Source organism: Agelaius tricolor, unplaced genomic scaffold (genome assembly GCF_023055355.1).
Source record: "Agelaius tricolor isolate 1412-34295 unplaced genomic scaffold, bAgeTri1.0.p SCAF_7, whole genome shotgun sequence".
NCBI lineage: Eukaryota > Metazoa > Chordata > Aves > Passeriformes > Icteridae > Agelaius > Agelaius tricolor.
The window spans coordinates 26,396,107-26,421,459 of record NW_027269267.1 but is presented as its reverse complement, the minus strand read 5'-3'; the positions used below and the strand labels follow the sequence as shown (position 1 = coordinate 26,421,459).

General features: G+C 40.7%; 1 protein-coding gene across 9 annotated transcripts in view; it reads right to left on the bottom strand.

Annotated features, from left to right (window-relative positions):
- MCF2L (MCF.2 cell line derived transforming sequence like) overlaps window positions 1–25,353 on the bottom strand; it is a 158,121-nt gene that overhangs the window by 116,300 nt on the left and 16,468 nt on the right. Inside the window, exon 1 of one of the 9 annotated variants that reach the window (XM_071430643.1) lies at window positions 19,290–19,444. The exons of 5 other annotated variants lie outside the window; for them this stretch is intronic. In XM_071430643.1, the coding sequence (XP_071286744.1) occupies window positions 19,290–19,380 (91 nt within the window). In that variant the 5' untranslated portion in view covers window positions 19,381–19,444. Of the gene's footprint in view, window positions 1–7,441; window positions 7,903–12,438; window positions 12,579–19,289; window positions 19,445–25,353 lie in introns of those variants that run through there. 3 more of the 9 variants (XM_071430646.1, XM_071430644.1, XM_071430649.1) reach the window with 3 other exon arrangements.

The following is a 25,353-nucleotide window of genomic DNA, read 5'->3' as shown; positions in this document are numbered from 1 at the left end:
GGGTAGACAGGAAATCAGAACAACCCACTCAGCTTTCACCTCCCCACATGAATTACCAAACGACTCCCTTCACTGCAGTGAATCTGAAAATTGCAAATGTTAAGATAAAGGAAATAGAGAACAACCAATGCAAGTACAAATATTCCACAGGAGCAGGATACAGAGCCAGAAGGAACATTTCAGCTTGGCAGGGCCTTTCACAGCAGTTGCTTCAGCAGGCATCGTGCCTGCCGTGACATACGCAAGGTAAACAGAGAAAGAGGAAACAAACCAGTCACACAACACACTGGTTCATGTGGTTCATGGGCCAAAAGCTGATACAAGACTGGTTTTACAAAGCTCTTGTTCAAACACAAGGCATATGACATGGGATAACCTCAAATGACCAGCTAAGTATGGTTAGCTAACCTAACCACAGGGTTACCTGGGAGAGAAAACCAGCAGCCCAGGACAAAATAGTGACCAAGGGAAATAACTTTATTCATCCCAGAAGCCAGACACAGGAGTGTTTACAAAAAAGGCTGCAATTTATCATTTGATATTTTTAACTATGAAGGCTGTAGCCTCAAGTGTAATTTTTAAAATCAGCTATGTGTATTCTCATCAATTGCTATTTATATAAATTATTTTGGTGTTTCATATGCAAAGCCACCCTCCCTTTAAATCCATCAGATGATAGGCAGGAATTGAAAGAAAAGGAAGATACATTTCTGGCTCAACAAGAATTGAGACTTTAAAAGAACTAGGACAGTCACTTCTCGGTGCAAATTTTCTGCCTGCCACATGAAATGCTGAAGGCAGAAAGACTTTTAGTAAAACTGTCACTTAGCAAATGCCTCAAGCACAGGAAGGGTGACAGCATGCACAGCCCTGAAGTAACAGCACAGGTGAAAAACAGGAGCTTACTTATTGCACAGCAGTGCAGTTCTCAACTTGCCAAATACCTGTTTGCCCAGATTATCAATTTCAAAAAGGCTGACTGCTGCCAAGCGGAATTACACACCAAAATCTTCAAAACCTTGCAGTACCATGCTGCACTGTGCTTTATCAGCTCACCACAATTTGAGTGCCACATTCTACTAGGAGTCTGCCTTGCCCTGTGTCCTCAAAGGGGTTTAAGTGCCTAAGGGACCATCACACTGGCTCCTACCAAGCTCAAACACCATCAACCTTCACATGAAGGTAGAAACATTTGCTTCTCCATTTCAGCTTTCTCCCTTGCTGAAACTCACAGCCAGTTACACCTTTGTGTGACCAAGTTTAACATTTCTTCATTGCAGCAAGGGTTTCATTGTGTTCCACTCCCAGCTGCTCCAGGGAACCATGTGGGAAGCCCAACAGCAGCTCCATGCCTCTAGAACACCACAACTCAAATAGCACTTCCTGTCAGTCATCAAAAAATTTTAAGTATTATTACAAAAACTCAAAAGCCACAAAAAAAAAAACAGCTGAGGCAGACTGAGGATATAACTAACACCCAAGACTGCTGTAAGTAAGGAGATCTGTTGTCCAAAACTGCCTGCTCTGTGTGAGAACTCAACCTCCAAGATAATGATTCCATCTCTACCTGCACCCAGGACTGTGTGCTTAAGCTGACTGTTCCACAAGGCATGAGGAGGCTGCACCCATGTGCTGTTAAAGGCAGTGTTAAGGGCTGGACTTCCAGACAGTTTGCATCACCTCAAAGCTGCATTCCTGTGTGTGCTGAGCCAAGTGGCTCATGCTTGAGCTATGTAGTTGTGGGGATAAGTAACTGGAGAGAGGTCAAAATAGCTAACACAGTATTACAGGGTTAACTCAAGAGACCTACATGTGATTTATCCATATAAAAGCATTCAAGATCCTGTTCTTTCTGTCCAAAATGAAAGCTGCTACTTAATGGGACAAGACAAAAGAAACAGTGGAACTAAGCCAGATATTGTAAAACAGCAGGCTCAAACTTCCAGCTGAAATGCAGTGTTTCAGATACTGAAAACCTTAAGAAGTTGTTGGAGCTGACACACAAACAACAAAATCTCAGGTAGCTGGCTTAATCTTCCTCATTAAATGAAAAAGTGAGTGACCCAAATGCCTCCTACTCCCAGATTTTGGCCTACACATCAGCTTAGAGCAAACACCTTGAAGACAGCTCAGCCTGTGTTACATGCAGACACTGTCCCTGCTCTGTGCTGCTCCTTCTCTGCAGAGGTTTCCTGTCATTTGATATGCACGAGGTAATCTTGCAGCTTGGCTCTCTGGGGTTGGAAGCGTGGCAAGCAGCTGTGCCAGGCACTCCTGCCAAGAAAATATTCTGACACACCATGGTTGTAAAAACACATCAAAGAAAAAGGCTTTTTTCTTCTTTCATATCACTAAGTACTTAAATCCCAGCAGGGCTCTCCCAGCTCTGCAAGCTTTAAGTATATATACTCCAAGTCCATAAACTGAAGAGGAGACTGACAAATATGCACCCCACAATCCCCTGAAAAGCCATTCTAAATGTGCCATCATTTACTGTTTAATATCTATTTTTGGATATGAAGTCAGTGATAGCTGGGGTTTTTTTGGAAGGGTTGGGGAAGTTGTATGTAAAAGAAAAAAAAACCCTATTGTGATGAAGTGTTTTGGGACACAATATTTAAGCAATAATAGTTTGGTTAAAAAAAATGTAATAAACCTTAATGTTGATCAAAATATTTTTTTCAGATTTCCAAAAAGGCAGCCAGCACCTTTTAATAAGGACGATTCTGTTGCCATCTCTGAACTTACTCCCACTAGTTTCACTAGATTCAGCTGTTTCAGTAGTAAAATAAAGAGTTTGGTTTAGGCCAGAATATGACAAGAAATGGATGCCATGCAGGTGCTCCCAGGATCTGTGACACTGCCATCTCACAGAAAATATGAGCAGTGCACTCCTAAATGCTTGTGTCTGTTCAACCGCAGCACCCACCCTTACTTTAAAAATTTTAAACTTCATGTTAGGAAGGGCATGCCTGCTTTTTCTACTTTCAGCAGAAAAGCTGAAACAAAGGGCAAGCAAGTTAATACCAGCAGAGGCATTCCCCACTACTGCTAAAGGCCACCTGGGTGCAGTGGACATGCCCACAACCTGCAGATTTCGGAGCTCTCACATGGATCTCTCCAACTCTCCAACATAGAAAGCTGACAAAGTTGCCAAGTAGTAAATCAATGCCTTCATGCTCAGACCTGCCTGCTTGCCAAATTAACAGAAGCATACAGAGCACTCTGCCACATGGAGAAAGACTTTTTGAGTTCCCAAAGTTGAAAATCAAGCGAACCAAGGACAGAAGCTACAAGGGTAAGAAAGAGCAGGCAAGCTCACTACAGTGTAGGAATGGGGAGGACAGGACACACAGAACAGGTCCTTCCAAGCTGCCCACAACTTTAAAATGTCCTTTCAGTATGCCTGAGGATGTTCCTGTCCTTGCAATAATCTAACTCACCCCAGTGATTCTGGGTACTTGGAGACGGTGTGTGAGTTCCTTCCTCCCACATCTGTGTCTGATTTGTCAAGACAGGTGAGCCAGCCTTCAAAGCTTCAAAAGCCTGCCTGTCAAGAACAGAAAGCCAGGGAAATGTAATGTAAAGTTTGGGCCCAAACTGTGACTAAGACTGAAAATGCAGAGCTACTGAAAAGTGACTGAAATGGCTATGGGACATTACCTGCACTTAAAATACCAGCACTGCACACAGATTTACTGAGGAACCACATGTTTTCCTTCTTTGGTTTGCAGATGTTTCTTCTTTCTGCAGAGCATTAAAATTGTGTTTGAGGAGAGGAAACAGATGGTAGCTGCTATAGTGGCACTTTTCCAAGGTGGAAAGAAACCATTATAGTGGGGCTTCCACAAGCTTAAGGCTGGGAATGTCAGATTTGTATTGCCTGTTTGCACAAACTAAACACGCCACAGCAAGGCTTCCAAATGATGCAAATGTAAAGAAGTGGCTGACACTGAGAGCTGGTGCCTTAACACTGTTTGTGTGTCAGTCAGAGCAAAGGGAGTTCTAAGCAGAATCCCCACAGCAGTCAGTGATATGGACAATCCATGAGGTCCCAGGTCAGAACTGTTTATCATCTCAGGCTTCAACCTCTGAGCTACTGCTCCATGGGAGGGGAAGTCCTGCCCATAAAGAGAAATTTGTGGAAGAGGGTTGAATTTAACATAGTAACAGAACTGAAAAAGAAGAAGAAAAATAAAAACTACATCCAAATAAAGAGAAATTATGCCATTATCCATCAAAACAATAGACATGGAAAAAATGGGGTTTTGTTTTTCAGTATCGATAATGATTTCACAGTTTTTTTTCTGAAATAACTCCAAAATTCTAATGGGGAAAAAAAACCCAGCCAGAGAATTTCTTTAAATTATTTCTGCCTTTTATGGATTTATATGAGAACAGCAAAAGCAATTAGTCTGCTCATCCAAGTCTAGGTGGCCATTTGATAGAGGGAAAGTGGCTGGGAAGACTGAGGAGCATATCTGGGAAAAATAAAAGATGCCATGTGAACACCCTTTACAGCTGTTGGGCAAGTGTAGGGCACAAGGTGATTTTGAACTGTGGAGCAGGAGTCAGAGCTGGAACATGAAGCAGATGATAGTATTAGACTAGGGAGCATGATTTTGGCAGCTAAGTATATCCAGAAGGAGAAGATAATGTAATGTGCTGGAGAATAAGGTGAAGGTGAGGAAAACAAGAAATAATCAATCAAAGCTTTGCCAGAGAAAGCTGTCCAGATTTGTGAAATGCAGCACAGGAAGGCACTCGAGGGACTCAGTGAGAGGATCACACATTGCTGTGAGAGTAAGAGAGGTCATAACTTACCATGGGGGCTGGGAATGTGAGTAAAGCAGAATTTGGTCAGAGCAGAGGGAGCAGGATCTCTAAGGCAAGTGCTGGTGTGGCAGTGAGGGATGAGTAGCCCAGAAAGGTTGTGTGAGTGCCAGGCTGACACAGGGGACTTGCCAGTGGGAAAGCAGCCAGAGGCACAAAGGCTGTTCTGGCAGAACAGTGAAAGATTACAGACACACCCAGATTTACCACTCCTAACCTCAGGCATTGGGAGATGCCAGGCTGGGAGCTGAGCTGCTCCAGGCTCCCTGGCCCCCAGGAACAACCAGCACACCTCAGAAGGTGGAAGAACTTCCCTTCTTAACATGCCCCTTCCTTCTCTCTGTTCAGCACACTAGGGTTTTAGAATTCCTCTTATGACTCAGAAGCTTAAAACTACCTGGGATAAATCTCTGCCTGCCTGCAGCATAATACAGAGGGGAAAATAAAAACGAGCTAAGGAAGAAGAACAGGTTTTTGGGTTTTTTTCCTAGAATCCTACAAAGGAGAAAATCCCTTGATGCCTGAAGGTGGGCAGCTGTACCGGGGGAAGCCAGGGGAACCTCTGCATTTCAATTACTCCTGAGCACGGAGCTATTGAAAAAGTCTAAACATGATCTTGGGCTGTTAAGGAAATCTTTGCTTACAAAAGGTTTCTGAACCAACAGAAATGCTGTGAAGGCAGACAGAGGATAATCAGACCCAAGGACAGTGTACAGCCCAAGAATGGGAGACAGCCAGAGAAACTGAGCAACCTGAAAGCAGCAAGGGGGGGAAGGGGTAAAGGAAAAAGGAAACCTGAAACAGTCACCTATAAATACAACCAGTAGCTGTATAAAAGCACTGCCTGTGGCCTGAGAATACCTGCATAAAGATTATCACAGAGAGGAAGAAAGAGAAGGGGGAGGAGAGGGACCAGCTAAATCACATGAGTATGAAATTGCCTGTAAAGGCTGCCTTTTCTCTCTTTTTTTTTTTTTTTTCTTTAAATATGCAAGTTTAACAAGCTAAAAACCAGCACATGGTCAGAGCTGCCAGCAAGTATGCAAACAGCATTTGGAGCTGCTGGTGGCTCACATGAAGGTCACAGTGTACCTGCAGCTGCACAGCTGAGAGACAGGCAGTGAGTGTCACAGGCAAACCTCCCACTCTGGAGCCTCCCTCTCCTTCAGCTTAGGAAGAAAAGGCTCCCACATTCCCAACCAAATCCAGCACACATTCTTAAAATTTATCTTGCCACAAAAAAACTAGATCAGCATTTTCATGGGAGTGGAAAAAGTAATGTACAAATTACTAAAATAAACTGCAACAGACAGTATGCCCTAGCAAATATCAGTCTGGCTTTCTTCTTAAGCATTCAGAAAACCAAAACAGGAAATGAAACAAATATCCAGATATTTAATAAAGACATGTTTTGAAAATAGGAAGATAATCAACAGGAAAAACAAGGAAGGAGAAAAAATGTGTATGTGACCTTTACTTGTAATTTAATGCTTGTTCTTGTCAGATCAAATCTTGTTCCCCCCCCAAAAAAATGTTGTTAAGAAGGTAAAATATCTCTTTTCCCTATCCAAGAAAACAGAAGCAGCTGATCTGTTCATTCCATATTTGTCTTTTAATCTATGTGTTCATCAGCCTACAGCATCAGCCATCTTGCTAATTATCTGCTTCCACCACATGGAAATTGAAAAAGATGAAAAAGTCACCCTTAGGAAACAGCAGACTAGGAAAAGCGGAAGATAAATTCCAAGTTTTGATACAGCAATGAATAGTACCGTATAATATTCTGTATTTTCAAATGACTGTTTTGTCTCACATGACAAGAAGATGCAACACTTCTGTAATCTGTCAACCAAGAATAAAGAGTAAACCAAACAGTTTCAAAGGATGCAAAAACCACCTCTCTTGTCTTTCCAGGTAACTTTTTATTCTGAAATATGTTCACATCTCTGCATGAGCAATAGCCAGGATAACACTTCTAGATCTAATCAAAGATCACCCCATCGTGCACTGCTTCTTAGTTCTAGTTTTGAACACACAAGCATTTACATTTTCAACAAATAAAACAATCTCAGAAATTTTCATAATATTTCTACAGTGCTAAAACCATTTTAGGAGATCTGGTCTAATTTTTAATCCATACAGATGTAAAACTACATTTAGCAGGATTAATTCATGCAACTCTTCATTCTCATGGAAGTGCAATTTAGAGCCACCCAAAATACTGACTTGCAGTGCTTACAGTTAGCTCAGCTTTTCACTGCTCCATATCAGACCCATTTCGCTAGACAAATCTGTAATTCCCCCAATTTAGGTACAGCCGAGTCAGATAAAAAGGGAATCAAGACCCATTTAGAGGACATGACTGGGCTAACAGCTACTCAAAATGATGTTCTAAAGCATGCTTCAGGAATAACTAAGCACTAAAAAATGTTAATTAGTGTTAATATCAATGAAAGTTTAACCTGCTGACAAAAGCTCTTAATGTTCTCTTTTCTATTAATGAGAGCATGCATAAAGAAAGCTAGTCGGATTGCCAGGATTTTCTGTAAATCCCACAAAATCACTAACAGCATCCACACAACACATCAAGACCAGCAGCTCCTCCTACCAGCGCACTGGGAAACCGCATTTAATCTTTGCATCAATTCTTCTAGGGCCATTTCTTCAATTTTCAGCCAGCATCTCATTCTCAGATAAAACAAAAAGAATCCACAGCAAGCCTGCCCCCCCTGCTCAAGGATTAGAGGAGGCAGGGGGAAAAAAGCCCCAGACCAGCCCGCTACAGCAGCGCTTCGCAGCCCTGCATTTCAATCGCTCCGCACGGCTCCCCTCGGCACAAAGGCAGGCAGGAGCCCACGTTCCCTGCTGGCAGAGCCTGGCCGAGGCGGGGACAGCCGGGGCGGGAGTGTTGGTGGCAGCAGGAGCGCTCCGCACTTCTCGCCCGCTGCCGCGTGTGGCCGGCCCGCAGCGCAGCGCCCGGACCCGGCCGCGATCGCTGCGAGGCGCTGGGAAGGGAAGGGCTGGGAAGGGCTGCGCTGCATCCCACGGGAGCAGCCGCGCTCGCAGAACGCCCCAGCCTCACTCACGTGAACGCCGGGGCTCCTCCACCTTCCTGCCAGATTGCTGCCAGGGTGGGCAGCTTGGAAGGAAAATACCTTCCCACTGACAACGTCAAGGAGATCCCGCTCTCACCAGTTCACCTTCGGTTTGGACCGGTCTTTTTGAAGGTTAAGGACTTCAGACTTCCTTTAAACGCTGTCGAATTTTCTTAAATGCAGCTGTCTTCTGGAATCTTTGGAGGAGTCCGCTTAAATGTTGTGCCACAGCAGTCTTATAACTCTGTGAAATCTGTATTTCCACAGCAACTGTATTTCCACCTTAGGCAAAGGGGTATCAGAGTCGGGCTCTGTGGACCCCTCAAGGTATATGGCAGTAGAACTACTGCAGAAGGCATCCAGGAAAACCAAACCTCATAAACTTCCACTTACTATAGAGGGTACAGTACACCACTGGAAAACTTCCAGGGACACAGAAAAACCTACAAGACTGAAAGCAGTACAACGCTTCTCTATGCAACTGCACCTCATAATTGATTTCCACTGCTTTTATACAGACTGTTTTACAAGATTGAAACTATGATGCTTTTAACACTTTTTATTTCCAAATATCATCTTGATGCCTACTAATCTCATTCTTGCAGGGTTTTGCTGATGGTGAATTTTGCTGAGTTCCCCCGCTCTTCTAATCATCCCATTGGTTTTATCCTAATTTTTAACCAACATTAACGAATTGTCCATGGCTGAAAGAAAAAGAGATGTTTTTTCATTATGTTTAAAAGGACTGTGCTGTGTTAAGATAAAGATTCTTTTCTACAGATTGCATACAGCAGGTAAAAATAGCAGCCCTCCAGAGGTAGATAAGGTCCAGAGGTAGATAAGTGGACATCTGTAATGAGTTGTTCAGAACTCTCAACAATACTATTAGAGAGGATATGAACTAAAAAAAGTTTTTAAGAGGACCCATCAAATTATTTAGGCTTCCTCTGCCAATAAAATTAATTTAGATAATTCATTTACTACATTAATTTACATTATTTCCACTCAAAGTATGACAGGCCCACAGCAGCTCCATGTATTAGATATGACTAGAGCCATATATATTTCCATTTCAATATTAATAGAAATGACAAAATGAGGTCTTCAGTCAAGCTTTTCCATAACAAAATATTAGCACTGAAAAACAGGATCTGTAGGCACTTTGTATGCAAAAAGTAATTTGTTTGTGACTGCCATTTGAGACTGCATTTATGCAAAGGAACAAGTGATGGGCAGCAAGACCACAATGACCAGACCAGGCTCTTGGCATTCTGGGGGTGGCCCAGGAGGAGCAAATGCATGAGAGAAGATCTCTGCAGGTGCACTGGGATAGCTGAGACTTGTTATCAAACAAAAGCTGTGCGACCATATTGCACCCACAGACAGCCCAGGGAGAACTCCAGATGCCAGACAGCCAATGGGATTTGTTACTGCAGCAAGTTAAAGGCCTAAGGCATTTCTGCACATGCAAAACAGCAAAGCTCACCTGCAACGTTACACTGTTTCCTGGTGCAGCAAGAAGTGCTGCAAACGTACTCATTCATAAGCACCTACTGCAAGAGAAGATGACAGTTCAATCCCAGATTTCTCTGAGTATCCTGACTCACTTCAAGAATAATTTCAGGTTTTCCTTGGAGAATCAGCAGACTGCTTAAGCTTCCTATATATCCAAGTCCATCTTTCCATGGAGTTTCTCAGTGAAATAACAAACAAAAAGGAAGACAAAAAGTAGTGAAGAATTTTACCACATCAACCAGTCAACTTTCAGAATCACAAGCACATAGTAACTTACACTTGTGCAAAATGAATGGAGAACCCTAATACATTAGCTAAACCTCAGTTACACCAACAATGCCACTTTGTATATACTTTCTACACCTTCAAACAAATTCCAAACATGCAAAGTATAAGCACAGCACCCACATGAAAGGTTCAGTTAGCTGGGCTGAAAGTTAGTTTACCTAAAAGTGGGTTGTTTGTAATAATGTACTTGTTTAATCATTTTCATTCATGGAAATCAGGCAGCCTTGTCTTCCTGAGTAAGAAGCTTTGGCATAGCTTCTCTACTGAGTGAAACAGAGAGTATTTCAAGATACTTAACCAAATGTGGGATTACGATCTCTGCTGGTTTGACACAGGATCATCCATGGCTTCATGAACAACCTTGAGTCAGACTAAAGAAACAGACCTTAAACTAACTAAAATAAACTCTTAACAGGAAGACCCAACCGAGTTCTCCTGCAAAATGAAGCAATCCAGTATGTGACCATGAGCTATGTATGGAATCAAAACATGACTGTATCTCAGGGAAGAGCTACTGCAGTTTTCACTCTTGAAGTTTTTACTTGATCCCCACACCCCTTCGGATCATCATGACAACCATGCTACGGAATTAAACACGCCATTTCAGTCCCACACATTTCATGCCTAATTAGAATTTTATAGTAAAAGGACTGATGCCCAGTTCTAGCACTGAGAGTCTGTAAATACAGTAGGACATGTTGTAATTTTTCAGATATAATATGATTATTTTTTAAATTAAAAATTCAAGCTGCTTCTGGAATTCTGATTTTTAACTTCTGCTAATGTATTGTCTTCAGCAAAATATCTTCACCAGTCCCAGGCAAGTCCCTGCTGCAACAGAGGAATTCATAAAGACATTTGAGGAGTACACAACCTTTCAGTTCTGTCTTAGAAGTTAAAAATGCATTGGAAACATTTTTTGTCTACTGGTCTATTTCAGTGAAACTGCAAAGATAATAAGAGAGGCACAAATGTATTTAATTTAATCAATCGATTTCCATTGCTGCATGGGTATAATATTTGACCTGATTTGTATTGACTTTTTTCTAAACTTCTATTAGATTTGAAAGCTCCAACAACATAATTTCTTCCCTCAGTTCTCTACTTTACTCTGGTTTTGGCTGTAGTCTTCAGCAAATCCCGTTCAAACACAGCAGCATCACACATATTTTATTTCCAAACAGTTTCACTCAAATATGATGACCTAGTTTTTCAAGAAATGGTGGCTATTTTGAAAATGTTTCAGAAGTAACACACAGCTATCCACTCATGTAGGGGGGCCAGACTGGTAACCATAAGTCATTAACATAAAATCATGTAATCAGTTTTGCTTGAGCAAATGATACTTTTAACAATATACCTAAAGACTTCTCTGCTAACTTTATGCTAATCTTTGTAATATCATCTATCAGTGAGTCTGAAAATTTAACTATGTGCTGTGTGAAAATCTGGTTTTGCTTAAACTACCTTCCTGGAAGTTTTCTGTGTGCCCCAGTTTCTCTTTTGTGAAGCAGTGGAAAAGAAAAAAAAAAAAAAAAAAACCACAAAAACAAACAAACCCAAAAAAACCCTACAGGAAATAAACACTCTCTTTTCACATCCCCAAGCCATTCATGACTATACAGACTGCCACTGTAGGTGATATTATGTCTCCTCCAATTGCCTGTTTTCCAGACAGAAAATTTCCTACACTAATTAGTTCCTATTTGTATAAAAGCAAGCCCATACCTCTGACCGCCTGCTCCGTTCCTCCACGTACACTAATTCTACTCTAACAAAGGGAACAAACTGGACATGGTACTCCAGAAGCAGGCACAGCAGAGATTACTCAGTGACATAAGGATTTTGTTGTTCTCACATTCCCTCTCAGGGGTTTGTAATGTTTTGTTTGCCTTTCGGACCAACTCTGAATGCCAAGGGAGCTGCTGCTGTTTGCAGGGAACTACCCACAGCCAGTCAAGGTCTCTCAGTGAGGGTAACAGCTTAGTTTACAGAATAGCATTTTCTTTTCTCATCTGCATCACTTGTACAAGCAATTAATTTCATCTTTACTGATCACTTAGCACCACCAATTTATCCTCCAACAGCTTGCACTCAGCACTGAATTCTACTTTTTTGAATAAGTATTTTCACACATTTGCAAATTTTCTCTTTCTACGCTTTTTTCCATTTCCAGTTCATTTAGGATTATGTTGAACAGCTGCAGGAACCCCTGCAGAAATCCCTTTCTCCACCAGTAACTCCCCCTCCACCCACAGAAAACTGACCACCTAAATCAACGCTCTATTTCTTATTTTTCAGTCAATTACTAATCCACAAGAGGGCTTCCAGTTTAACCCATGGAGCCTAAGAGTGGCTGTAGCATAAGGAAAATTATGCATTGACTATAAAGCAGGACTACAAGAAATGGAAGCACAGCGAGGTTTCCCTGCTGCCACTTCACACAGGCCCTGCCCCATCACTTGTGGCAGAGGGAGGAGGCAGAGCATATGGATGCACAGTTGTGCCTGTGCATCTGAATGCCCTGCCAAACATCCTTTACAGATTATAGCGACGCCACAGGGTCGGCACCAGGCAGCCAAGCCTGCATGGCCCCACCCACCACATGCCCCAGAACTCTATAGACCGGGTGGGTGGGCAGAGAAACTGCAGCACCCGGGCACCACTGCTCTCCAAAGACACTGCAAACATAGCCAGGGAGACTTACCTAAGCTGGGCTTCTGCAGAGAGGGAAGAGACCCATTGAACGTGGTTTTTATAAATTCAGGTCCTCTCAGATCCTACCAAAAACTGCCACATACACCCACTGCACAAGGGTGATACTGATTCCCCAGTCTTAAATCAAAGGGAAAGAAGAGGGAAACAGGACAGTTGATATGAAAGATCCAAACAGAAAATGCATTTTTAACATTTCAACCTCCTCTTGGCACGAGTTCTTCCTCCATGAAAAAAAGGGATTTTCCCTTTTATTTCCCTGAATGACTGAGTTCTCTTGGTAATCAGCCCAGTTAGGCTTTATTATGTAAAGCATCTGGGATTTGAAACTGGGATTCATAAGCAGAGATGGCAGTATTCTGCTTTTGGCAACACCTCACTCTTTCACAAGGAGAAAATTGTTCCTAGATTCACAATCTCAAGAAATACAGAGAACTTAGCAAATACATGGAGGAAGGAGGGAAACAAAAAAATCAAAGTTTTTCTTCTTAAAAACTTGATGCTCAAAACACTCATACAAAGCCTTGTATATGGGCAAGGTTCATTCATAACAGACTAAAGAAGCTTTCAGATGTGCAGGAGCAGTTAATAGAATAGTTCCATTAAAATTACACCTTCTTTAATTAATATATTAATTTACCAAATCTCCATCAAGTCCTCAGTGTCTCCTCAAACTCAATAAATTTTACTTTGAGAAAGTATGTGCCATACAGAAGAGGTCCTGGCAGCTGCTCTCCAGGCTCCCTCATCTGGGATATGTGATATCCCCACACAGGGACTAGGCTGAGGTGACACCCAGATCAAGTACTCAGCAGTAAGGGAAAAGCTTCACCTTCCCCTTCCTTTTCCATTATTGCTCATGGCTGAAAAGTAGTAAAGGATAGATGAAATGCAACAAACATACTCCTCTCTATTTGATTGCCTCTTCTCCAGTTTAGCCCAATCTTGCCACAATCCAGCTCCCTGTACTTTCAAGTCTTCCCCGAACAGCTTGCTTCCTCCCCCAGCAATTGCAATCTAGCCTCTCCTTAAAAAAAACCAAAATCCCTCCCCCCAAAAAACCCAACAAAACAAAAGCAAAAAAAAACCTCCACATCAATTAGTTCTTAAAGCTTAATTTACTTACTAACTTTCCCTATTCTGTTTCTTTCATAACCTGTGTCAGCTTCATGCTAGAGAAGCATTTCTCACACTGCTGTGAAGTTTTGTAGTAAGGCTCTTCAGCCTGAATTAACTAAAAGTGATTGACCAGATCACAGGTTTCAATACTTCCTCTAGCATAACAGGCAGGGTCTTCTTTTTCTCTAGCCTCCCTTGCTTGGATAAAATGTCATTTGAATCTCTTCTACTGGTCTGCTGTGTTTCTAAAGAGTACCAAGTTACTTTGTAAGTGCTTCATTCAGATTTCTTCTTTGTCCTTTTTTGCCAGTAATAACTGCAGAGCCAACAGCCTTGAAAGAGTTTATTTAATGTAACACCTCCAGTTGCCCCTGCTCCAGTCTTTTATTATTCTTCAGACTGAGGAGCTAAACTATCCAGATGTGCCCACAGCTGCACTTCTCTAAAAGCAGGCATGGCAATAAATGAATGAATGTTGTCTTTTGCCAATGCAGTGCCAAGTAGGACCCTTCCTTTCTAAGTTTACTGAGATATCTTTATAGATGAAGGAAGTACTTTGTGCAGGAAGTTAGGAAGACTGAGAACAGGAAGCATAAAGGTGAGCAGGGAATGAATTTGCTGCAAAAAGGAGTAATATGGAAGGCAATGAAGCATCACTGTTATTTCCTTCACTGGGACACTTCCATATATATGTATAAAGGAAAGGCTTCACAAGGGAAACTACTCCAACCCCAAAAGAAATGAAACCACAGTACTTTAAATGTAGAAAAATAACACAGTGGATGCCAGGGAGCTCTGGTTTCAGGAAGATCAGCTACTGGCACCATGATAATTAAATAGATGGTAGAGTATAGGTGCAGAGATGCCACAGCCATATTCTTCCACAGACTTAGTATTATGTATGCAAATGATGAAATTAAGTGGATCCAGAAAACACACACCTTTTGTCTTCTGTTGTTAGTGTGATTTTCTTTTCAAAGGAAATGCTGGATGAGAGGTCGTAAAAGTAATTTCTTCCCTCCAAAAGAGTCTGTCCAACATTTCTTTAGTGCTCAAACCTTTGAGGTATCCTAAAAAGTACTGAGCTTTAAATCAAATTATTTGTGTGTGTTCAGATTTTGAGTATTAAAAGTCTAAATTTTATGACATGCCCTACTTTGTAAAAATCCCGGTTTCAAAAGAACAAGCTGCACACAGAAAAGTTCAGCAGGTCTACCCTTCAAGTCAGGATTGATTTAAAGCACTCATGAAATTTCACTGTAACAGAAAGGGATATTTAACTGCCACATATAATTGTTAATTTTACATACAATCAACTATATAAAACCTACTCAGAATAAAAAAATCAGAGTTTTTCCAGGACCATTCAATTTGATTACACAGACTAAAACTGAAGTGCTTACCCCTGAGGAACAGGCTGACAAATTTTAACACAGACAAAGGGCTCAGTAGAAGGATGTCAACTTTAATTTGGAACTTTTTTTAAATCACAGAACTATTAGGTTGGAAAAGACCTTTAAGATCATTGAGCACAACCATTAGTGCAGCACTGTCAAGTCCACCTCTCAACTGTGTCCCTAAGTGCCACCACTACACAGATTTTAAATACCTCCAGGGATGGAATGGGATGGATCTTAAAATGTGACCGCCCTTTTCCACTCATACATCTTAAAAAGTAGCATTCAGTGCAGCTTTAGGGTGACAGAAAGCTTTTCCCTTTTGTAAGAGGAAGTAGTGCAATGCTCAGGGAATGCAGTGAGGTGGGAAGATTCAGTTTGTGGCTGGTCTGGCTGAGCTGCCAGACCCACCTCTGGCAGATGTGCTGCCCCAAGGCTGCTGACCACCCCACACTGGGCGCTGCCCTCCCTCCTGGAATGCACCACAAGTACTCTTAAAGGACTTGCCTTTCTCTTAATGCACAACAGGAAAATTTTAAAAATCTCAAAATAGGAAAGTAATCTTTCTATTACTCATCTAGAAATCTATTTTTATTAATCATCTAGAAATAGGAAAGTAATTTCCAACAACCACAAGGATATTTCACCTGCAGCCAAAGAGGCCGTGCCCCAAACAAGATCTGTCTTGCTGCAATATGTTCACACTCATCACATGTCCTGCAATGGTGCTGTTGTGTCCTTTACAACAGAGCTTGAAAACTTCTGCTTCCTTACCAGATCTATTGCCCTGTCTATTTTAATGCAAATAATCCTCAGTAAACAAAGTAGCATTATTTTCTTATTTTTGTTGGTGGATACTTACATCAGGTACCATCAAAAGTGGCAGAAGACTCCAGGTAGGAAAAAAATTGCCTCTAAAAAAGGCATTTTGCATTTCTTGACAAGCAAAAATCACTATATCCAATTTACAATGATTTGTTGTGTTGGGCTTTTTTTTTTTTTTTGATGACGGTTTGAAATAGTATTTTCAGATCCCCTTTATTTTTCATTTAATATTCTTCATGGAATATGGTACTTCTCAAACAGGCCAAATTAAACTGATCTTTCCTGGGAGATGATCTGCACAAACCCCTCAGTAGATGAGGGAAAATGACTACTCTTCAGTTTCTAGTTACTCTGCTGCACTATAGTAGAACTGTCAGAAAGAAAAAGGTCATCTAGATTTCTTTATATTGTAAGCCATATCCAAACCACCATTTCATGCTTCCTTAAAACAGAAAGACTGAATTTTTGCTTCAATAGGCTTATGGAGTAAGCCAAAAAAGATAAGGAGAAGTCCTACTGTTAGTTTTTCTCAAATGACCACAGTCCTAAACTGTTACTGCTTTGGAAAGAAAAATATAAGCAAGAATGTATACATTTCCTTGTTTCTTTGACTACATACCACTGTTGCTTTTTCTTATTTTCCCTCTGACTCTTCAGAATTATTTCCAATCCAAAACGAGGATTTGCTTGTCAGTGAGAAACTTAATACAATGCTGGGGGTTTTTCACTTACTTAAAATGCAGTAAAATTAAGTGCTTTTTGATAAAAAAGATGTTTCCTTGATTTCACTTTCAAATAATTTAAGTTTTAAAATTACTAAATACTTAAAAAAAATATCACAACCATGATCAAGAGGTGGCCCATAAATCCACAAAGATTAATGCAGAGGGACACACTCACAGACGCAGCCCCAGAGTACAGTACACCATTTCCTATTCCAGTTCAGGAGACATTGGTTTCTAGCCCTACCCAGATGCTGTCAAGGTCAGCTGCAGAAAGTTACTGGTAATTAATCTCCAGAATGCACCAAGAAGTGCAATCAAAGTATCTTCAACATTGGTATTTTCAACAGTTGCTTTGTAATCATGCTGCTCTTGCACCGTACCTGTTTTCATTGAGTCATGTCACGTTTCATAAGATCTAAAAGTTTCAAGTGAAATTTCCAAAAAAATTTAGGTTATGTATTCTTGCCATTTCTCAAATGCTTCAAGTTTGTTTCTGCAAAATTTTGCTCTCAGTGTTCTTCTCTTTACAAGATCAGTTTCAACGGCTGTAAATTACTCCTTCAGCTGCCAGCTCTCTCCCAGACCTTCAAAACATCAGGGCCATGGTAAATCTGAATCCCTGAAGAAGAACACTTGATGTGTTATATATAATATGGAATAGCATATTCTCTTCACCATTCCTACTTGTGTACCCAAGAGGAAGAACATTTTCAGGGCTGAATACTGTCACTGCATCAGCAGAGCACAGAAAAGTAGCAGGGAGAACAGGTTAGCATTAGGAAATCTTATTTAAAAGCAGAATTCCAAAGGGCAGCATAAAGATGAGGCTTAAGGATACCAGATACCATGGAAGGCCCAACCTGAAAATTGCTAAATTATAACAAGACCAACACACATGAAAGGAGGAGTCCCTTTGGCCCCTAGAAACTGATCTGCATTAGCACCCCCTAAGACCCATTTACTTCCTTCAAAATCTCCACCAACCCTTTAGAGAAAAACAAGACAGGCATTAAGGAAATAGTCACTTTTGCATCTGTAGTTCTTAGCATGGTAGGATCTGTCATTGCTAGCATCCCCTGTTACAGGAGCAAAAACCATTATGTAACTTTGTCTGGAAGGCCCTATTTTGTAAAACCAAAGAAATGCATAACCATAAACAACCTAACAACTACTGTTTGAAGTCATGTTATCAAATACAGAAATCAGAGATTCCTGAAGTATCCAAAAGCTTTCCATAGCACAAAATTACCTGTATAAACTGTTATTCTACTTCTTCTTTCTAAGTATCAGATTTCTCTTCACTGTCACATGTATGTGCAAATAGGATATGTTGTAGAGTAATTATCAGTGGTGCAGTGAGTTGTAAGCAAAGAGCTTTCAAAAGCAGAGTAGTTTTAGATGGTTTAACTTTTATTCCCTCACACAATGAGACAGCATACTGCTCAAGGATCTAAATTAATGGCTCTACAATAGAAAAAAATATTTTTGTTATCTATGTTTTTCAAAGTGTAAAGGCAGCAAGAAGGGGTATGATGGGATTTGGAAAATGGAACACAAATAACTGCATTGTACAAATAGTTCTTTCACTCTCCTTTTGTCCCTTTTCTTTTTCCCTGACATTTTCAAGGGAGAATTTAAAACTAAAGACTGGTTTCTCATGTAAAAGATAGCATTTCTGCCTGCTCTCCTCACCTCCTCAATCCCCCAACAGGCTCAGCTTGTACACACAGAGCTCATGGACCCTTCTGATGCAATACTAACTTAGAGGACCCAAAACAAATAGTAATAAAAGAAAGTCCATGAAAACTTCAAGTCTTTTCTAGAGACAGCTCTTTAAAAAGATATATCTCATTAATGACATGCAATATTATCTATGGGGAAAACACAGTAAGGTCTTGGATTCAAAGGTTGTTTAATACTCATGAATAAGATCCCAAATGCAAAGAGTCTAGTAACTAAACTCATACATCATTTCATGTGAACAGCTGCCTCCTTTTAGAAAGAAAAAGGAGTTTATGAAACATTTTAAAGCCTATTTTAGAGAGCAGTCCCACCATGGAGTCACTGCCAGATGGCTATAATATTTGACAAGCTACAGACAATGTTTTGTCAACATATGTTGTTGTTTTTTATACTGCCTAATCTTCTCAGTACTGTATGTTATTTTCCCAATAAATACAGGAAACCCCTTTACAAACAGAAAGGCAGTCACAAATATGACTTTTACTTCATGTACTTGTGATCCAGGTACACACAATGAAGCGATGCTAAACATACTTGCTGAAAAACAATCAAACTCTTTAACAATACTTTCTCAACAGTTTCTCTTTCTTAAAGTACAACAATACAGGTTTTAAATTATTTTTTCTGGTATAATAACGCAACCACACTGTTCCACAGATTTTTTTTCGCATGAACAGTTGAAGCTAATCATAAGCATCACTAAAATATTCTAACACAATATATGAAATCATACTCATTTCAGTCAGAGCAAAAATACTCCTCTGTGAGAACATATACATGTACTCCATATTGAATTACTTAGACAAATAAAACCAATCTCCTGCCAAAATTTTGTTATATGGCACATGTACTAGCAATTCCTTTCAGCAGCTCTCTGATCTCCAACTCCAAAAAGCAGTTAAGACTCAACAATATGCAAGCAATAGCACTGAGCTTTAAAAGGCAAGATTTAAAAAGTGTTCAGAAAACAAGATGCTGTAAGGAAATATTTACGCACACATACAGAGGCCATGTTTAGACTTGTAAATACCAACCTTTTTTGTAGTTTTGTCCAAAATCCAAAACATGTTGCACATCTCCTCTAATTAGGTATTTTATGCAAAAACAGCATAAATGACAGGGCATTTGAGAAACTCATGTATCAAAAGGTCCAGTTGTGCATGTTAAACTCTCCTCAAATGCAGTACAATTGACAGGCTTAGTGCAGTGCATTTAGATTTTGCAGTGAACTTGTTACCAAGGAAACCAGCAGCTGCAGGTGTTTTCCCATACACCAGGGAATGAAAATTCAGCAGTGAGCTTATCTACTCAGTATTTTAGTCACACATTTTTTTGGTCTCAATAGCAAACTATTTCTCAAACTCTGTTAGACGACCAGACTGCATTAAAAAATAATTTAAAAACTTTCCCCTACACATGACCTTACTGAACAGTAAACAGCACCTTTAAATGTTTTCTTCTTTCTTCTCCTCCAGCCTCCTCTCCAAAAGTGTCCTACCTCCCTTGCTTTGTCTCCTTCAATAGAAGTGTGCAAAACCCACCCTCTGCAATGGGTTTTCATCCCAAAAAGTGCTCTAACAACTTGGCAAGGCTCCAGCTCCCAAGAAACAATGCTGACTTGGGAAAGGCTACAGAATGCCTATTCCAGTCATACAGCATAGCATTGCAAAATTGCACCACGCTACAGAGATATCATCATGATTTGCGCTTCTTGGGATGAGGATAAAAATACAAAAACTTAGTAAAACCATAACAGAGATGCAAGGTACTTTCAAAAAATCCACTTTCAATGCAGCTCTTCCACAGGACATTAAATCAGTAACTCACACAATGCTTACTTCTCATTTATGATACAGATTGGAAGACCAATATATATAAATTAAAATACAGGCCCTACATTTGTTTTGTAAGTAGTCTCTTTTCTCTGAATAAGATACTAGAATATTTATAAGTCTTCTGAGCTCCTAAAGCATTTTTCTACTTGTCCTCTTTCAGTGTTACTGAATCAACAGCAACATCTACTGGGCACAGAAGGGCAAGATTCAATTTCTTGAAGGAGATTAAAGGGCCAGGGACAGGAGCATTAAATACGTACAGTATCTATTTCTGGGTACTTTGGCATCACTTTGGCAGTCCCTGTGAAACCAGAAATGAGCAATACTTTTAAATATGCATTTGCTTTCTCTTTACCTCTTCAGAAGGAAAACAAACCAAATAGAAAAGTGGACAGAAGGACAGCACTGACTCCTGGCTGCCTTTGGAGACATCATATCACATAATGACATATATATGACAAATAACACGTTACAGTTGGGAATATTAGATACACTGTGCTAACAGAACCAGTTGACAAGAATTCTGCCAGTAAAAGAATTCAAATATTCTTCAAGTTCATGAAAGGGAGAGTTTTATTATGAATCTTTTTGCTCTTTATTTTCTCACTTTGTTTAACAATTACACAGATTTGCAAAATAAATAAATAAATAAAGGAAACCCCACCAAACTGATTCCAACCAGCAATGACTAAAAACCAACAAGATCAGACCAAGCAGAAGTTCTTCAAAACTTCACAAAGAACAAGATGAACACATATGAACTTAATAAATGCTCAGAACAAGGATTCCAAAGAACTTTGCCCTAATAACACCCAGTATTTGCCTTTCATAATTGAACCTACTGGGGGCTAAATTCCCTAACTAGAACATAATAAGTGGAGCCTTGTGAGAGGAGCACAGGACAATCCATATTTCTGACATGCTCACCTAAGCAATCCAAAGAAAATGGCAATGGGACAAGCTCAGCTTCATCCCTGTTGGTGCCCTTCTGCAGGGACTGGTGTCTCACCTGCCTGCTGAAAGGCACACACCAATCAGGGCTCAGCCCTTGCCTGGATTCTGACATCTACACAACTCCCTCTTTTAAAATGCAATCAGATGAGAACAGGATCTCTGCTCCAAGCACTCACCATGCACCACAAAACAAGTGATTATTTATTAGAAGTGTAAGTACTACTGGAATCTGAGAGAAACACACGACTTTGCTATTACAAGGTGGGGCCACAGTCAGCAGCAAATAAAGTTTCCCCTTGCTACCACCCCCTCTAGTCTAGTAACTCTTCAATTCTTTAATTCAGTCTCTTCACCCAGGAAGACCTCAGCAGCCAGACTGAGCATCCACACAGACTTCCAGGCTGAGGAGGAAACTGGAGAGACTCTTTTTCTGAGTGAGTGCTCCACCCAACTTTGCTGTAGTGTTATGTCAGGAACCCCAATGCCACTGTACCCCTTCTGCAGGAAGCTGACTGCCCTGCCATTTGAGAAACCATCCAAGGTGTGTGCAGGGCATATGAAGCAGCTCAAGAACACCACACACACCAAACCGCAGACAGCCTTCTCAAGAATGACAGGAGCTCTGGGCTGCAGCACATATGGCAGTTGTGAGAGCCACAATACACAGACTATCATCAGACCATTTCAGATGGCTTTAACCCAAACAGAGTAACATCATATCACTTCAGAAGGCTGCAAGAGTCTGCCCTTCTTGTCCTTTAGCCCAGCCTTTTATACCCCTCATGTTGATGCATTGCACCTGTGTGCCCTCTGTTCCCTTTGGTGGTTGCTCAGTGCCCCTGGGCCCTCCATGGCTCATTGCTGTCAATGCTGCTCACCTGCTTTTCACAGCTGCAGCTGATTGGGGATGAGGCTCAGCCACAGCCCCACTCCCAATTACCACAACCTGTGTGCCTACAGCTCTGGGCAAAGCTAAGAGAAGCCATGATGAGGCAGCTCAGTCCTCATCAGAAAAACTGCTGAAGGAATTACCCCCTCTCAGATTTTTAACACCTGAATGCTACCAAAGTGCCCCAAACATTGGCACTGTTCTCCCACATGCTGCTGGGGACCCTCTTCCTTTGCAGTGCAGTGAACAAACGTCCAGCAGCACTGCTGGATCCCCACCACTTGGTAAAACAGGAAAACCCATTTGCTCCATTTGGGACTGGTCCTGGCTGCACACACAGATGTCATTTTGGTACCTCCTGTAATCTCACTGATAGCCTTCCTATGTAAACATGTTTTGCAACAGTAAAAAGGGCAGGCACAGCCCTTTTCTGTGCAATGAAGGATGCCCAGGTACACAATACACCACATGAGACCATTGCTCTGCACTGAAACCACACAGAGGCACAGTACAGCACACCAACAGCAAATTTCAATACACAGTATGGTTACAGAACATACAGTCTGTGTCCTACAGTGAGGTGTTTCTCAAAAGAAGCAATAACAGGGAAGGGAAAAAAAAGTACAAAAGCAAACGTGTAATGTGGCATTTTTTTCCATATTTTTCCCCCTACTCCTCTGACTGCAAGCCCTGTCTGTGGAAAAAAGCAACTGCTAGTATTTCACCTAGAAAAAAATCTGTCCACAACACAAAGAACGCTAGTGAAGAGGATTTCAGGCAGCATTAAGAGAGCTGCTTCTAGAACCACCAGCCTTGTTTCAATCATAGCATTACAAAAGTCCCCAGTACGTTCTTTGCATATACCTCACCTTGTGCATGTATCCACATACCTTACTGGAAACAGAAGCTGCTGGCAAGACTGCCTGGCTTTCAAGGACTTGCTCCCTACCTCAAAGAAACCTCAGCAGAAGCACCACTAATGTGTTCTCCCCAAAACCTTCACCTTTGGACAGGTTTCCGTGGCAGCAGTTAAGCCCAGTGCCTTATTTTCTACTGAATCCATCATTTTCAGTGTAGCTGTTTTTCTCCAAGATGATTTTCAGATGGAAGTTACACATGTTGCAGGGATACCACAAAGCCTTCCCCTCCTTTCTCCACACACTCAGTCAATAAGTACATTTCCCCAGGTAAGTCCTGGCAAAATAGACTTGCACAAATTCGACAGCAGGAAATTTTCACTGACAGATTCCAGATACAACATCAAATTTACTTTCCTCTTCTCTGTATAAAGAGTTGTTTAGCAATGTCAGTGGAAAACATATTAGTGTGATCAATAATTAGTTAAGATGACATTTGAAGACTACAATAATCTAATTATGTACAACAAATAATTTTAAAGAATCACAATTTTTCTAATGCCCCCTATGATCAAGAAATAGGCTTAAACAGATATAAGCTGAGGTGAGAAAATAAAACTTCTCACTGAACAACTTAAATTGCTTCCAGCAATAGCAAAAAGCTGAACTACAGTTGAAAAGAAACTTCAATATTGGATTTCATTATTCTCAGCTCTTTCTGTTACCAAAGTTCTCTTCTCCTATGCAATGAGGGTTTGACTTCCTAAATGCTGAGAGAGAGTGCACTGATTAGCCCCAGAAAATCTGTGCATTTGCATGAAACAGCCCTGAGTAATTCCTCAGTGCCAGAGGCAACAACTGAACCAACATTTAATCTGGGTATTGGCTAGAACTGAGGCAAAGCAATTTATTTCCATGACAAATGGTCCAGCACAAACAGTCCAGCTGGAAGCCAGTGAGGCTCTGTAACCCCACATTTTCCCTACAGATACGTAGATGACACTGATATGATATTAAGGCAGCATGTGAGACCTTGTCAGATGGTTCCTACTGCACCTATCCAAGACCTAACATCTACATTCACAACTTCCCCATCTTCCCAACCCAAGAAGCAAGTGCCAAAACCAGCAAGCAGCCTGCCCTTACAGAATAAGTCAGTATCTAATATAGAGTTTGGGGTTTTTTTTCTGTTTATTTATTATAATCAAGCAGATTTACAAAGATATCAACTGCCTACAGATGCAGGAAAGTGGAATTTACAGAATGCCTAAGCAGGTCAGACATGTAACCCCTCTTGAATTTCAATTATGCTGCTGCTTAGATACTTTTCCAATTTCTTTGGAGCCACCTGAGGCACCAAAAGCACAAAGGTACTCACTCATGTCAGGGACTAAACAGAATTGACAAAGCTTTCCTGCTTTAGCTTCAGCAAGCATCTATTGCTTCATCCTGCACTAAGAATATCTGAAAAGCAAAGCATAATTTAAATAAAAAGAGAAAGATTCACTACTTTCAGATGCATCACAAAAGCTAGGAATTTTCTCAATAAACTAAATGTTACTGCTTTCCCTTCTGATTAAATGCCCATAGATTTTAAATAGATTATAAACCAAAGAACATCTATAACTTGTGCTTCTGACATCTCTCTGAAATATTTCTCAACAGAGTTCAAAGAACTTGGAAGAAAGAATTAAAAATAGTTTCATGCCTTTGATAAAAGCTAAGAGTAATTTCAGGCAGGACCATTTCCTGAAAATGTTTTTCTTTTTCAGCAAACAGCAGCTGAACTGAAAATCCATCAAGTGTGGCACTTAATTACAAAGACAGGGAGACAGACAGACAGATGCATACGTACACACAACACATAGAATTTCACTCCTGACATTGCCAAACTACTTCTGCATAGCTCATTTTTAGCTGGCAATGCCTTTTTACACTAATGTAGCTTCTCTGCTCTAACTTCTTGTACTGAACAAGAAGTTATTTTTATATATTCCATATCTGCTGTAATTCCCAGGAAATAGGGAATTAGAGTAAGATGTTTAATATTAATTTCATTTAAGAGGGTGGTTAACTTGTACAGCTTAGAAGTCTTAAGATGAAAATCCTGACAAGACTCCTACTGATTTTAATCAGACTGGATTTCACTGCTCTATTCCTCAGAGCAGCAACATGACACAGAAGAGGTTTACCATGCAAAGGCTTTCTTTTCCATGTTGTTAGACAGATTATTCCAATTAGTTTTAAACGTGTCTCATTTTGAGGAGTAAAGCTCATAAGAATTTGCCAAATTCCCTCAGCTGAAACTCAGTTTTAATAAAAAGCAGCTCCTTGAGCTAACACATAAAAACACTGGCTCACAAACACATGCTGAGACTGGTACCAGTCCTACAGCAGCCAGCAAGGGAACAGGCTTGTAAAGACATTTTATAGGCAAACAGCCTCCACCAATGGGAAATGCTAACCCTGCACACATTTTCTGTATCTTACTTGGGCATGTACTTCACATCAATCAAAACACTAGTACCAAACAGAAAGCTCTACATAGATTTTCTTATAAGCT